At 36.5% G+C, this 16711-nt stretch overlaps 1 protein-coding gene across 10 annotated transcripts in view; it reads left to right on the top strand.

The window, feature by feature from the left end:
* CSPP1 (centrosome and spindle pole associated protein 1) overlaps positions 1-16711 on the top strand; it is a 110048-nt gene that overhangs the window by 81473 nt on the left and 11864 nt on the right. For all 10 annotated transcript variants that reach the window (XM_056110420.1, XM_056110415.1, XM_056110434.1 and 7 more), the window contains 8 exons: positions 1596-1708; positions 3769-3918; positions 4173-4319; positions 7274-7378; positions 9402-9468; positions 10408-10525; positions 11426-11565; positions 14066-14206. In XM_056110420.1, coding sequence (XP_055966395.1) covers positions 1596-1708; positions 3769-3918; positions 4173-4319; positions 7274-7378; positions 9402-9468; positions 10408-10525; positions 11426-11565; positions 14066-14206 — 981 coding nt within the window. The remainder of the gene's footprint in view (positions 1-1595; positions 1709-3768; positions 3919-4172; positions 4320-7273; positions 7379-9401; positions 9469-10407; positions 10526-11425; positions 11566-14065; positions 14207-16711) is intronic.

The raw sequence follows: 16711 nt of genomic DNA, 5'->3' as shown, positions 1-16711 counted from the left end.
TGTTGCAGGGAACCAAACCCGAGTCAGCTGTGTGAAGGGCAAAAAATATACTACTTGCGGTAGTATATCTCTTACCCTTACCAGATCTATTTTTGATTCCCTTCCTAATGTTTGTTTTTCACTTTTTGTATATGATGAAGAACCATGTTTATGAGGTGTGTAATGATTTGGTTTAAATATTTTTTTAAATTTATTTTATTGCACTCTAGGTACTTTTTGGGGAGGAGTATTACACAAGTGTTTCTTTCCCCTCTGGTTTTATTTTTATATTTATTTTTAAAATAAGCTATTCTATCTAACAGTATTTCTTCTCTAATTGCTTCAGAGGTTGAGAAGTTGAGTGATCCCCGTGAAGCACACTATATAAATTCATTTTGTTAATCAGCTTTTTCATCATACTAGGATTTTAACATTTTAATTTGTCTTTCTGTTGAGTTAATCAAATAACCATTAATGCATTTATGTCAAAAAGGAAAATATATCTGAATAGCAGCCTAACTGTAGAATCACTGGTGACTGACTGAGTGAAATAAATACTTTAGATTTATAGCAAAAAAGGTGAACCAGTAACTAAAAAAATACAAGAAGTTAAGGAAAACTTAAGTTTGAACAATTTTCTTTCTGCATTCAAAGAGACTTCTTAGATATAATTATTTTTCAAGTTGTTCTTGTGAAACAAGTTTTAGGTAATATATAACATTTTTATTATTCTTGTTTATGTCCCATAAATTTTATATAGTTAAAAAACAAAAATTGTTGCAAAAATGGAAAGTCATTCTAATTTATAAGAAATTGTCTTAGAGATGATTTTGTTATTTTGTTGTTGTTCTTTCTGAGGGCCATATTCCGTGTGAGCCTGGCACCATGCAGCTCCAAGGATCAAAGCCAGGCCCTCCCTCGTGCAGGGTTGTGTTCTTCCACTTGGACTATGGTCCTGGCCTAGTTTGGCTTTCTAATCCATTGTTTAAACTAATGTTCTTGGAAATACTCTTAGTATTGCTAATTTTTGGAAACACTTTAGAATTTTTGATACCTGTGTGCATAATATGTTTTAATAGATAATCAAGCAGTATTATTAAGAAAAAGATTTATATACATAAAAACTTAAAACATTTACTTATTTTTCTTCTCCATATATTTTACTTTAAAGCCTTTGCTGCAGTGAGACTTGTTTGAGCTATACCTTTATATTCTCTTAATGTCTTTCAGGTATCAATATATTAGATATTTTATGACTTTTCAGGTTTCATTTCACTCTCAGTAATTTTCTTTTGTTGATTGTGTTTTTGGGCCTCGCCCTGGCACAGTGCTTGGGGGTTGTTCCCAGTGGTGCTTGGGGGTCTCTGCAGTGCTGGGGATTCAACCAGGCCTCCTGCATGCAAAGCATGTGTGCCACACTTTGAGCTGTACCCTCCTGCCGGTCCTCTTTTGTTATTTTTAATCTGATTTTCAGATTCTAATTTTAATTTTTTCTTCTGATTTAAACCTGGATTTTGCAAATTTTTTTCACTTAAAAAATGAATTTGTTAGCAAACTCTTCACAGTCTTATGTTTTCTAAATATTGACTACGGTTTTGCAAACTTTCTTTTTTAAGGTTATATGCAATCACAGAGCTCACCCTTTGCCCGGGGAAACGTATTTGGTGAGCCTCCAACCGAACTTCAGATCAAACAGCAAGAATTATATAAGAACTTTCTTCGTTTTCAGGTGAAATTCTTGTTATAGTTTCAAAGATTTATGAAAATTTAAATAACTGAATCTGCAGAAATTTTTGTTACAAGATTCCAAGATATTGTACAGTTATTTTTTGGGCCCTAGAGATAGTACAGGGATTAAAGTGCTTGCCTTGCATGCAGCTGACCTTGGTTTGATCCCTGCCCTGCATAGGACCACCCTGAGCACTGCTGGGTTTGGCCCCCACATAAAAAACAAAAGACAAAAGAAAAAAAAACATCTAATTTATAAAAATCAGAGGGAGTACTAAAATTCATTTATACTTGAAAAATAAATAAGGAGAACTGTATATTAATTGACATTACTTTCTAAGTTTCACTGTACTATAGTGGAGAGATGCTAAAATTTCTAAAACTAAAAGGCTTAAAAAATATATCTTTCAGGAATGAAGTGACTTTGTCAATATTCAGTGTATTACAACATTCAGTGTAGAAAGATCAGTTGTTTCCCCAAAAACTTTTTTGACTTAGAAATATAGATTATATAATTACACATGTAGTGTTTATTAAGCGGACTGAATTAATGAATTCCCATATATGTCTCCCCTGTGCTAAGTGCTAGGGATGAATCCTGAGATGAACAAGAGCCCCACCTCTTCACACCTACACTTCTGCTCCACCCTCAGATGAATCTTAGGGCTTGTTGAAGCTTCCTTGGAATCTCACATGTTATAGTCTGCTCAAGACTTAGTATTAGCTGTTCTACAGAAAATGTCTAAGTTTCCTTAGTCTGATATTTAAGGCTGTTACTCTAATTCCAGTTTTTAACAATATATTTCTCTTAAGCATATCTTTTTATTCCTAATTATTAAAAAAGATGAACTCTTAAAGCTGTGACATAATTGAAGTAGTCCTAAGGATATTTAATCTAGCCTTAGAATTTAGGACATATTATTGGAGGATTTAAAAGATTGAAAGCCAGGGACATTTTACTAGAATGGTGGCGGTGGTATAAATGGAAAGATCTATATAAGGATCATGGAATAAGTAGAAATATTGAAGAGAGTGGCATCAGAAGCCCCGAGGTTATTGACCACTAAATCAGGGAACAGCAGATTTTGTGTCAGAGTTCTGCTTTGAATTGTTTTCATGTAGGTATAGTGAATTAAATCAATATACCCAATGATATATTGATTATAATGACGGCAAGTCAAAATTTAAATAAAATTTTATTATCAGGGGCCTAGCTTCTTAAACCATGGGTCACACAAACCTAAAACTTTTCATAGGGTCTGTGAAAAATTTGGCTGTAGTGAAAGGTTTTTGAACACAGAGTTCAGAAAAATAATTCAAAATCAAATGCTTAATGAATGAAATCAAGGTGTTTTTGACAGTGCTTGCCCACGTTGCAGTGTTTTGGGGAAAAGGGGTTGCAAGTGGAAAAATTTAAAGCAAGTGGATAAATTAAAATTTATCTTACTTGGCGTAAGATAAAATTCAGGAAAAAGGAAGAATCTTGTAACTGTAGATTTTTTTGTTCATTATAAGATACTTTGCATATAAGCATTTTACACATTCTTTTACATACCTCATTAAACCTTCAAAGTTCTTTAAGAAAGTTATTCGTACTTTTGTGATAAACAGCTAGTTAGATAGACAGACAGACTCACCCATGGCAGTAAAGCTAGAAAATTGTGAGGCCAGGGCTTCAGTCCAGGCTCTTGACTTTCTATATTGCATCAGTAGGCTCTACACTTACATTTCTTGGGAAGCATTGACTATCAGTTTTCCCATCTCATAAATCCTGCCGTATTGGTAAAAGGATAATTCATATAGTATTCACATAATACTGTTTTACTTCATCTTTATACTCCTTTGAGATATAGATATTACTAACTCCTTTAAATCAGATAGAAAAGTTTAAAAAAATTATCTCTTTTCCTAATAAGATGCAGGAAATTGAAAAATTTGGGAGCATACTTTTATTTGTAAAATAAGGGTACGAATATTAAATTTGTGGGTTGCCAGACAAAAATTAAGTGATATTCTAACTTCAATAGTTTTACAAAGTAATACCTCGTTTTAATTCTTCAGATTGAGGAAAAGAAACAAAGAGAAGAAGCAGAGCGAGAGAAACTGAGAATTGAAGAAGAAAAGGAAGAAAAGCGGCTTGCAGAGCAAAGGGCACGGATTCAACAAGAGTATGAAGAGGAGCAAGAAAAAAAAAGGGAGAAAGAGGAGGAGGTACATTTTTTTCTGTTCTGTTTTCCTTCTTTGTAAAGTGAAAAATTGAAAAGTGCTGAAAAAAGGAAGGCGGTGTAGGCTAAAAATATTATGACCAAGTCTAATATTGTTAAGCAGGTGGGCTTGTATTAAGGAATTCTGTATCATCTGTAGCTTCAGTTTTTATCCTCTTATTTCAAGCAAGAAGACAGCTTATTTTTGAGTGAAGTATGGAATGCATGTATGGAATATATACTTTTCTTTTTATCTTAAAGCAAAGGCTGAAAAATGAAGAACTTATACGGTTAGCTGAAGAAAGACGAAAAGAAGCAGAAAAAAAGAAAAGAGAAGAAGAAGAAAGACATAATCTACAACTTCAGCACTACTATGAGAGAGAAAATTTGACTGGAGGTGAAACCAATGTAAGTTTAAGTCAGAAATGTTACTCAGACCCATACTTTAGGCCTCCTTCAACATGAGAATTGTAGAGTTGTAGCATCAGGGAGGAGGTAAGGAGATACTTTGCTTTCCGCCTTTGTCTGACTTCCTTAGAGTGTGGTGCACTAAGCTTCCTTCCTATAGGAGATGATACCATTGCAAGTTGCTGCTGTTGTTCCCACTGATTAATTCACTGGGTAACATGCTTACCTTTCTTTTCTTTTGTACTGTCTTTGGACCAGCACCATTCATGGCATGAATAAGTATAGAAATTCAGAATGCTTGAAAATTTTTGTAACAAATTTTCAAGATAATTTTACATTTCTTGAATCTAATTAAAATGTTGGGTTTGAATTTTATATGCTTTAAAAACATTTATTTTTCATTGATTTTACTTCCTCTTTGAGTACTCCCTTGAGATATAGATATTAATTTCACCTTAATCTGTTTCACACAGTTTTCTACTATGGTTATCATTTAATAAAGAAACTAGGGAATAGGGATATAACTAAGTGGACATGTCTGCATTTGTGAAATTTAGGGTTTGATCCCTGCTGCCACGAAGGAGTAGCTGACTAGGTCAGGAAAGAAAATTCTTAATTTGCTGCTTACTGAAAGCACACCTAAGTTCACAGGATAAATATAGGCTTAGAGTGAAAAGCTGCAAAACAGTTATAGTAAGCCAATGGTTGGTGAAAAAGAAAACCTGGGACAGTGATCAGAGCAAAATAGCATTTAGTCTAAAGAAAATAATTAGAGGAAGGAATGGACATTACTTACTGGTTAAGGGAAGAGTAGATGCAATAGTACTTTTTTTGGGGGGGTGGAGGAGTGGGGCTTGAAGGTGCCACACCTGACAGTGCTTAGGGATTACTCCTGGCTCTGTGCTCAGGGATCAGTCCTGGTAGTGCTTGCGGGGGGACTATTATGGATGCTGGGGATCAAACCTCGGGTCAGACTCATGCAAGGTAGATGCCCTAACCCTTTCTACTGTCACTCCCACCTCTCAAGAATACTTATATCAGCACATATGCACCAAATTAAGGTACACTGAAGTTTGTAAAGGTTCCTAAAGAAACACTTTGATGGAAACATAATGGTGGTGGGAGATTTTGATACTCCACTGTTATATCAACCAGACAAAATACCAGTAAAGATACAAGAACCCTAAATGAGGAATTAAAAGAACTGGGATTAATTGACATATAGAGCCTTCCATCATCAAAAAGCAGAATGTACATTCTTCTCTAGTGCTCATAGAACATTCTGTTGCATAGATTACATACTAGGACAAAATGAAAATATATTGGAATAATATATATATGTCAATTTGTAAATTTATGAATTTAGAGATTAGACCTAGCACCTTCTCAGATTATGCTATGAAGATAGAAATTAACCATAAAAAAGGTGGGGAGGGGTCGTAGTACAGTAGGTAAGATGTTTGCCCTGCATGAGGCTGACCTGGATTTGATTGCTGGTATCCTGTATGGTCCCCTGAGCACCGCCAGGAGTATAGAGCCAGGAGTAGCCCCTGAACATTGCTGGGTGTGACCCAAAAAGGAAAAGCAAAGAGAAGAAAAAGTTGGGGAAAAACTCCCAGTATGAGGAAGCTAATTACAACACTGCCAAGTAACAACTAATTAAAGTAAATTGAAGGAGAAATGAAGGTTTCTAGAAGTGAATGAGAATAAAGAGGCAAAAATCTGTGGGACATAGCAAAGTCTGTACAAAGTGAGAAATGCGTAGCAGTCAATACTGGTCTACGTTTGGGGCGGAAAAAAAAAAAACTCCAACTAACAACTTAAATATGTCTTGAAACACTTGGAAAAGGAATAGCAAGTGAATCCCAAAACTAGTAGGCAGAAGGAAATAATAAAAACTAGAGCAGAAATTGATGATAATCAAGGAAGTAGTAGTACAGTAGAATCAATGAAACCAGGAGCTGGTTCTTTGAAATAATAAAGCTAGACAAATCTTTGACTCACAAGAGACTAGACTCATGAGAGAAAAGCACAATGCCCAAATCACTGGCTCAGAGTTGAAAAGGGCAGAATTACAACAGATCTCTCAGGCACTCAGGCCGTCATGCAAAGCTTTCAGCATGTGCTTGGCTTGTTCAGTGCCTCTTTGGCTCAACATGGTATGTTAAAAATAAATTTTAAAAGTTGAATTACATTGTTTTCTAGAGAGGACTATTATCTCTATTTTTTTATTAAAATAAATTTTAAAATTTGCCTTGTAGTTTTTCACTTCTGTTTATAGTTGATGTGCTGTTGCTTTAAGTTTCATGAATTACAGTAGGGAGATTTAAATGATAAAAGGAGAAAGACACAGAATGATTGCGTTCATCTGTGGGATATAAAAAAAGGGTAAAATGAGACTAATACCCACGGACAGAATAAAACAAAGGCCAGGAGGACTGGTCCATGGATGGAAGCTTGCCACAGTGGAAGGATGGGGGGAGGGCATTTACGATAGGAAAAGGACCAGTAAGACAGTGCTAGTTGGAAATGATCACTCTGGACAAGAACTGAGTGCTGAAAGTAGGTAAAGGGATATACATGATAACCTCTCAGTACCTGTATTGCGAATCATAATGCCCAAAAGGAAATAGAGAAAAGGAAAGTGCCTTCTATAGAGGCAGCTTGGGGTGATGTGGGGCTGGTGGGGAGGTGGTAGGAGGGAATGGGGATGGGGATAGTGGGAAATGTACACTGCTGGACAAATGGGTGCTGGAACATTGTCTGACTGAAACCCCGTCATGAACAACCTTGTAACTGTACCTCATGGTGATTCAATTTTAAAAAAAGAAAAAAAGGAAATTCATTTTTTGATGTAAAATGTCTTTCATTAAACAGAAACAGTAGCACCCTGAGCTGCTCAAGTGTTTTTGTTAATATGTACCTCTATATTCTTCCCCTGCTCCCCCACCCAGCGCCTGAGACAACCTTCTCCTGTAGTTCCTGCTCTTCAGAATAAAATAGCAAGCAAGCTGCAAACACCTCCTTCTGCCAACAGCATTCTAAGTTGCTTTTCTCAAGTATGTACTTTTTCTTTTGACTTGTTAATTTTAGACCAGTTCCTTTAGATGAGAAAAATTGAATTAAATACTTTTTGGATGGGGATGGGCCCACCAGAGGTGCTCAGGGGCTGTTCCTTGCTCTGTGCTTAGAGGTCACTCCTGATGGGGCTTGGAGGACCCTAAGTGGTGCAGGGGATTGAATGGGGGCTGGCTGTATGCAAGTCAAGTACCCTGTGCTCTGTACCATTTCTGTGGCCCAAGGGTGAGATTTTTTGTTTGTTTTTGTTTGGGGCCACACCACTGGTGCTCGGGGTTTACTCCTGGCTCTACACTCAGGGATCACTCCTGGTGGGCGCAGGGGACTGTATGGGGTTCTGGCTATTGAACCTGGCTTGGTCGCGTGCAAAGCAAGAGCCCTACCTGTTGTACTATTGCTCAGGCCCCAAGATGAGACTTTCTTACTTAATCAACTTAGGTTAAATTTTTTTCGTAATGAAATACCTAATTTGCTACTTCTTCATTTGTAACTGACAGACTTTGTGCCTTAAAATTCAGATTCTTTTGGCAAGCTATAATTTTTCAAATGGCCCTCAAAGAGGATACATAGGGACAGTGGTGGAAGACTTTGGGCAGTTTGGTGGTACAGGGGTACTCTAATTTAACACCTTACCAGTTATGTAAATTATAAAAAATAAATTACAAAGGTATATACCTCTTTCTTAAGTGTAGGTAAACCTTATCTTTTAGTCCAAGCTTTAATTTCCAAGAGAGTTGGGACAGTATTATTCCACAGGATTGATTCTGGTGATAACTCTCGAATGAGTAGGACTTTGCCATTAAGAGGAGTGAGAGAAACTTTTAGAAAAATCAGAGTGTAAGCTGCATAGTGCACATAGAGACTGTTTGATGTGGTCCAGTAATGCCTAACAGAGGTGGAAGTGGAGCTCACCATCAGAATATATGCAGGCTTTGTCTGAATTGCCACGGAACTTGACTTTATTCTGTATAGACTAGTGGATCCTTAACATGAATTTGTAAGAGATGCAGGTAGTGGAATTTAAGAGATAAAATTTGTGAGTTGGGAAACATTCAATTTCTGGTAATGATTATTTAGGGAAGATGATAGAAAATATATGCTGTGATTGAGGAAAGGAGCTCTGAACTGGATTTGTAGTTTTGGAAGTGATTAAGTTGGTTTTTAAAAAATAGTATAATTATCTTGGATGAGTTTTGGGGAATAAAGGGGCTCTGAAGGAAATCCTAGGAATAACATATTTAGGAAGCAGAGAAAGGAAATAAGGAAATAGAGCAGAGAACATGACAGAGTGGCAGAGTAGAACAAGAGCTTAAAAGTATGCATTAATGTGTCACTTGGGAATCAGCTCAAGATCTTGATGAGAGCATTGTTAGAGGAATAATGAGTTTTAGCAGCAAAGGCAGTATATGATGAGAAGTGCACAGGAATAAGTGTCATTTACCACAATATGTCTCCATAAGTATCACTTACTTCTTTTTAAAGAAACTTGGCTATGAGTGGGAGAATGGATGATAGTTTTAAAAGGTTAGGTTGTACTTAAAGAAGGGAGAGATTGTTAAGCTTAGGCTGAGAGGAATGCTTGGGGAGGGAGAAAGAGGGTAATTATTGAAGAAGAAGGGGGGAGTCAGAGGTAGAGGATGAGTGAAAGGGTTCTTGACAAAGGAACAAGGACTTGTCCATTGGGAGAAAAAAAAATAGAGGTAAGTTTCTAGGTAGAATAGTGAGGGTTTTTTTTTTAATGTAATTTTTTTAAAAATTACTTTTTAGGGCTTGGAGAAATAATAGAGAGGAAAGCACTTGCTTTGCATACGGCTGAAATGGCATCATTCCCCAGCACCACATATGGCCCCTGTGCCCTGCCAGGATGATCCCTGGGAGCAGAGCCAGGAATAGTCCCGAGCACTGCTGGGCATGGCCCCCAAACAAAACCTAAAAAACAACTCTTTTTAAACTTCTTAGTAGGAAGAACAATAATAGCATATCTTTGTCTTGATTTTTCAACAGGAAAGTTCCATATGCAGAACACAGTCTCCTCCTGTACCTGCCAGGAAAAATCAGCTTCGAGCCGAAGGTAGTATTAAAGTTGTAATATTTTTTCTGGCAAGTGTTTATTTTTAACTCAATTTAAAAATAATCATAGATTCAGAAAATCTTACAGAAATAGTGGATACAAGTCCTATGTGCTCTCAACCCCTTATTTGCAACATCTTAATTAGTATATTTTATGAGGAAGTTGACATTGGTACACACTAAAGACTCTGCTTCAATAATTCATCAGTTGTATGCACTAATTAATGTGTTTGTGTATGTGTATGTTCTGTGTATCAGGATATTAAGGTAAAGGTACTAAGCTCCATTCTTGGTAATACTTAGTTTTGTGGGTCAGAAATGTTCAAAGTTTGGGCTAGAAATGCAGTGCTGAGGACCCCTATATGGTGGTGATTGGGGGTGTGCTGTTCTAGCAGTTGAACTTGGGGCTTCTTGTACAGTAGGTGTGCATTTCAGCCCTTTCAGTTATATCCGTTCCTGAGATACATATATATATATGCAAATATATATATATTATGGGCTGGAGTGATAGCACAGCAGGTAGGGCATTTGCCTTGCATGCAGCCAACATGGCCGACCTGGGTTTGATTCTTCTGCCCCTCTCAGAGAGCCCGGCAAGCAGCCAAGAGTATCTTTCCTGCACGGCAAAGCCTGGCAAGCTACCCGTGATGTATTCGATATGGCAAACACAGTAACAACAAGTCTCACAATGGAGATGTTACTGGGCCCACTCGAGCAAAATAGATGAACAGTGGAAGGACAGTGCTATATATATATATTCATAGAGCTGCGTTCCCCTGTTTCTCTTCTCCAAGAATATTTTCCTAAAGGTTTTTCTTCTTAGCTTTTAAAACTGTACTATCTTTCATTAAAATTTCTCTTTGGGAATTTTTATTTAACAAGACAGGTTATATTTAATGTGTGATATTTTGTTCTTAATACATGTCCTATTTTTAAATAGAGGAGAAAAAAAACGTAATTATGGAATTATCAGAAATGAGAAAACAACTTCGAAGTGAAGAACGGCGTCTCCAGGGACAGCTGCTACAAATGGATAATGATGATGAAATTCATTTAAGGCAAGTTTTAATTTGCAATTTTTAGTTTGCTTGAATTCTTTCAGACTCTGAATAAAGAATGCTTTATCAGATGATGAAATCAAGGTCAAATTTGCTAGTAAGTAGCAGAACTAGTCTTTGAGACTTGTTTTCTCTGACCTTGATGTTTATGATCTTTCAGTTATGTAAAGATTTTAAAGTAAAGGTCCATTGTTATACTCTTATTTACTTATTTAATTTTTTTCTTTGAGGTGCTAGGGTTTAAACCCATGTCTTATGTATTTGCCTTTGAGTGATATCCCTGTTCCCTTCATTCCACTCTTCTAATAAGGTCTTTTTTTATCTGAGCATTTTGAAAGATTACAACAGCCTTAAATGCCATATATTTTCGTATAACTTTGTCTGTCCTCCCTCCACCCCAACCCAAACCACACCCAAAAAGGACTAAAATAACTGAGCCAGAGAAATAATGCAAGAGTTAAGGCACATGCCTTAGTCACGGTGAACCCCAGTTTGATTCTCAGCATCACATCTTCTTCCCTGAGCACCACCCAGGTTGGTTCTTGAGCACTGAGTCAGGAGTAAGCTCTGAGTACCACTGTGTTGCCCCAAAATTGGGAAAAGAGAACTTTTCAAAATAAATTGTTTTTGAGCTACACCTGGCAGTGCTCAGGGCTTGGTCCTGGCTTTGCCCTCAGATTCACTCCTGGTGGGTTTGGGAGCCACCTGGGATGCCAGGGGTTGAACATGGGTCAGCCACATGCAAGGCAAGCAGCTTACCTGCTGTACTAGCACTCTGGCCCCCAAGTAGATTATTAAAATGGATTGTGATGAAAGATGACAAATTCCTTGTACAATTTGTGTGAACTCAGATTTTCTTCTCATAGAATACATATACCAGCATTTATCATTTATCTCTAGGAAAAGAGAAAGGAATCCCATGTATATATTTGACAAGGCTAGACACCGGGTACAAGCACCTGTCAGAAGACAATCACCAAAGGGCTTAGAGCCCACTACATATCAGAATATTTTTGACTTTAATGAGCTAAAGGGTAAAGGTGAGTAAGAGTTGTTGCTTTAACTATCCATTCTGTCCATGTTCAAGTATCTTTATAAACATTTCTAAAGTAAAACTTCATTCATGATACTTAAGTAACGATAAATTTTTTCTTATTTTGATAATAAAAATTTTACACTTTTATTCAGTTTATCAGTGTGAAGATGAAGCTAATTTGGCTGCTTAGATGACACATAGCTTTTGTTTTTATTTGCACTTTTATTGAGATACCATTTTTATAAAACTGTCAATGGTAGTTTCTTGCATATATCATTCCAATACCACCAGAGTGTCCATTTCTCTTTGCTGATGTACCAAGGCACCTTCTCGTTTCCCTCCTCCACTCTCCAAGCCCCCACAAAGTTGTTTTTAATGATGTTGATAAAAGATTTAAGTCTTAAAATTTCATTGATTTATCTTCCTGTCTTATCACAGGTAGTCCTCATTTGTGGTATGGCATAGTTGTTTTGTTTTTATAAATCTTCTATATCTTTTGTTTTTATAGAGAGGTAACTGAATGTAGAAATAGTAAAATCAAGGTCCAGTCCATGTGTCCAGAGTCTCTTCTGTTTACCTTTAAGCTGAATCTAATTTTAGAAATTCAGTTTGCCTTTCATTTTTCACTATTTTGACAATTTCTGTTCTTGAAGTTGTTTTTTTAAAACATATTTAGGGTTGCTTCTTTAAACTTTATCCTAGTAGGTTATGAAGTAGATCAAAGAAAATATTTTCAGTGCCTTTTATATATTTTTATATATATTTTTATCAAGTTTTAAACATTAGTATGTAGCATTTTTAAGGTCATAGATTGATATCCTTGAGTTTATTTAGACCATCATTTCATAACAGTATTGAAAATTCTTTTTTTTTTTCATGAGACAAATAGGCTAGGTTTAGTGATCTAAGAAATTTACACCCAATTATAAAACACTACTCTGTATAGCAAATACTGAAAAAGAAAGTTAGCTTTCCCATCAAATAAGTTTCTATAAGAATAAAAACTTGTTGGAGCAAGAACATCAAAATAACTTGTTATATGCAAAATCCAAATCTGAACAAAGTAAACCAGTCTTCATAAAGACAGAAATCTCTGTTTACTTTACTAAAATTATCCGAGCATACACAATAGTTCCTGGTAAACAGCATGGTTGGTAATCTTTTCAGAATTAGTGAAAGCTTGTAATCTATGAAAATACATGGCCAAAACAGAATGAAAACTTCATTCCTACCTATAGTAGATTCCTACATATGCAAGATTCCAGAAACTTTAATATGATGGCCGTAGTTGCATTCAGAATTATAGAAGTTTAATATGCTATTAATTCATTCTTTTATATGCATTAGAATACAAATTGATATTCAGATACACCCCAAATGCCTGATCTTTATTTTTATCTTTCTCACTTTCATCTTCTTCACCTTTCGTTCATGTTTATAGGAGTCACAACCCGTGTTTCAACTTAAGTGTCAGTTTGCTTAATTCAGTATTTTGCTTCCTTCTATAGATTTTTCTTGATTACAGTTTTCTCACTTCCTTTATAGACCTTATCATCATACTTCTTTCTTTTCTTCTCACAAAACAATATTAAGTTCCATTAGCCAGTTTATTCTTACAAAATTAAAGTTAAATTTAAAAGATAAAGCGTATTTATCTTTTAAAATATAATCACAAACAAAATTAATTTTAAGTGATTAATCTGATAAAAATAATTCAATGTATTTATCAAGTAATAATTTTTTTTTGATTTTTGGGTTACACCTGTCGATGCACAGGGGTTACTCCTGACTCTTCACTCAGGGATTACTCCTGGCGGTGCTCAGGGAACCATATGGGATTCTGGGAATCGAACCCAGGTCAGCCACATGAAAGGCAAATACCCTACCCACTGTGCTATCACTCCAACCCTCAACTAATAATTCTTTTTTTTAAAAATTTTTTAAAATTTATTATTTTTATTTATTTATTTATTTATTGAATCACTGTGGGAAAGGTTACAAAGCTTTCAGGTTTAGGTCTCAGTCATGCAAATATCAAACACATTTCCCTTTACCACAGTATTGAAAATTCTTAAAGTTCCAACCAGTTTGACATTCAGCATATTACAATATTCTTAAAGGTTAAAATACCAGTTGGTCAATAATATTGCTTTTATTTTTCTAGTTTTAGACAGGAGTCTTGATTAGAGTATATCTTAGCTTCCTGATTCATAACCATACAGCTGTGACACGACTATCTCTGTGACATCTTGAGGAAGTAGAGAAGAAAGGGATGGAGATTGCACTGATCAGCTGCTGCTTCTCTAGGGCTTCCTTAGAATATTGAATATGAAATGCAACTTATTTAAAAATACTCATTTTTGTATCTTTGACTTTGGTGATGCCCCATTATTTATATTGTTCCTTCATTTTTAAATTAGGGTATTCGTTACTGATAATGATCTTATAAAATCTCATTTGAAAACAATACAAACGAGCTACAATATAACTTTTCTTTCCATTAGATTCAGACACTCGGTATGATTTAAAATTTATGTACCCTTATCCTCCAAGAGATCGTCACACTTTAGAGATTCAGCAGCAAGCTTTACTGAGAGAGCAGCAGAAGAGACTGAATAGAATGAGGATTCAGGAAGATGCTAACAGTAAGAAACAATATTACTAGTTTAAATATTATCAGTGCCATTGTTTTCTTCCAGCTATTGTCTCTTTCTTATTGTAATCTAAGACAGTTTTCCTTCAATGGCAGCCTAATGTTCAAATGACTGTTTTCAGTGTAGAAGCCTAGAAAAGTTCCAGAGTGTTCTGAGTGGTGTGGCTAGGGTCACATTTCTGTATGAGATGGACCTAGTCATCCTTAGCCCAGAGGTGTAAGGACCTTCACTAGGTCAGGTAATAATTGTGTCAGGAAATAAGAACTAAAGGAATATTGAGGAAGCTTGTCCATGCCTTATGGGGAATTTCTTTACTGTGTCTATGTGTGCATTTAAGTTTTAACATTGCATAAAATTTGTAAAATATTAGACTGGACTTTGAATATGTTCTTGATAATTAGCCTGTAACTGTATACTGTAAACACAGGTATTAACCCATGTCTAGGGGATATGGCGATAATGAAATACGCTGCTGTTCTCAGGAAATTAGTTCTCAGGAAATTACTGTGGAAATTAGCTGCTAAATAGTATAACAGGGATGAGTAAGCAAAGGCGAGTTCTAGGGCCTCCAGGAATTATGTGACAGAGAGGGCGTGTGGATGGATATTTGTAGCTAATTTCCTCAGAGAACAGAGATGGATTCTCCTGACCTGGGTGCACTGTACAGCCCTTTTTTTTTAATTGAATCACTGTGAGATAAGAGTTCAAAACTTTCATGTTTGAGTTTGAGTCATACAATGATTGAATACCCATCTCTCCACCAGTGCACATTCTCCACCACCAGTGTCCCCAGTATACCACTCCCACCCCTGCCTTTCCAACCCTTTCCCTGCCTCTGTGGCAGACAATTTCTCCTAGACTCTCTCTACTTTTGGGCATTATGGTTTGCAATATAGTTACTGAGAGGCAATCACATTTGGTGCTTTATCTACTTTCAGCACACATCTCCCATCTCAAGCGGTCCCTCCGTCACTGACTTAGTGATCCCCCTATATTCCAGCTGCCTTCTCCCTCAGCTCATGAGGCAGGCTTCCAACTATGGAGCAATCTTTCTGGCCCTTGTCCCTACTGTCCTTGGGTGTCAGTCTCATTTCATGTTATTTTATATTCCACAAATGAGTGTAGTCATTCTATGTCTGTTCCTCTTTTTCTGACTCCTTTCACTTAGCATGATACTCTCCATGACCATCCACTTAAAAGCAGATTTCATAAACTTCATCTTTCCTAACAGCTGCATAGTATTCTATTGTGTAGATGAACCAAGTTTCTTTAACCAGTTATCTGTTCTCGGGCACTCAGGACGGCCCTTATTCTTATTTCACAGTTGTGCTGCCTTTAGACCATTAAGAATTGCTGTGGATAATGAATAAAATGTAGTTGGTATGTAATAAGAAAGGGATAGGATGGAAATACCACTTTATTTATTTTGGGGCGAGACATTAGTGATGATGAGCTGCTTGTAGATTAGCCCTTGGGATTTTCTCTCAGCAGTGTTCTGAGGATCATGTAGTGCCAGGGATCGAACCCAGGCCTCCCACATGCAAAACATATGCAGTAGCCCTTAGAGCCATCTCCGTGGCCCTCTACTAGTCATATTTTTCAGGGGGGTCGGGAGGAGGGAGGTTTGGTTTGGGGGCACACCTGGAGGTGCACAGGGCTGCCCCTGGTTCTTTGTTCAGGAGTGACCTCTTCTGTGACAGCAGGATAACCACATTCTGTGATATATGGTAGAGAGGGAAGAGAGAAGTATTCTTTGGTTTAAATGTATTCTTCAACTTTATACCTATTTTGATGGAATTTTTACTTTCAGTAGCCAAGTGATCATCTGATCTTCTGTGATCTTGCTAACTTAGTCTGGTTAGCCCAAAAGTAGTGTAGAGGTGCATACAGATACATTTTGTTACTGAGAGTATCAGCAACCACCTTTAAACTTCTAGCAGCACTACTACAACGTAATTTATATAATTTAAAGTTTAGGGACTGGAGCAATAGCATAGAGTATAAAGAGTATAGGGTGTTTGCCTTGCGTGTGGCTGACCCAGCACTGCATCCGGTTCCCCGAGCCCCATCAAGAGTATCCCTTAGTGCAAACCTGGAGCCCTAAACACACCTGGATATGGAAAAAAAAGAAGAAAATAAAAAACTCAAACCAAACAAATTTAAAGTTTAACTGCGAAACAATAAAAAGCATGGCTATAAGAGTATTTCCAAAGATAGAATCTGAAAGGACAGAATGCACAATCCCGAGGAACTCAGAGGAGTGCTGATTAAAGGGGATATTTATTTAAAATCTTGGCCTGTGGAACCAGGTACTTAGAATTTCGCCTCATTCATTTCCATGTAAGAGAGCCCCCTGTTTAGTGCCACTCAGAAACTTTATACAGAGTGTGTGAGAGAAAATAAAAAATCCTGCATTACTTTCTTTTCCTCTGTCCTATTGTTTTTACTTTTTGTATTCAGTAATTTAGAGAGAATTTTATCCAACTAAAATAGTTG

This window comes from Sorex fumeus, unplaced genomic scaffold, assembly GCF_029834395.1.
Source record: "Sorex fumeus unplaced genomic scaffold, SorFum_2.1 ptg000002l, whole genome shotgun sequence".
Lineage (NCBI taxonomy): Eukaryota > Metazoa > Chordata > Mammalia > Eulipotyphla > Soricidae > Sorex > Sorex fumeus.
The sequence above is the reverse complement of the archived record's forward strand: the minus strand, read 5'-3'. Positions and strand labels throughout refer to the sequence as shown.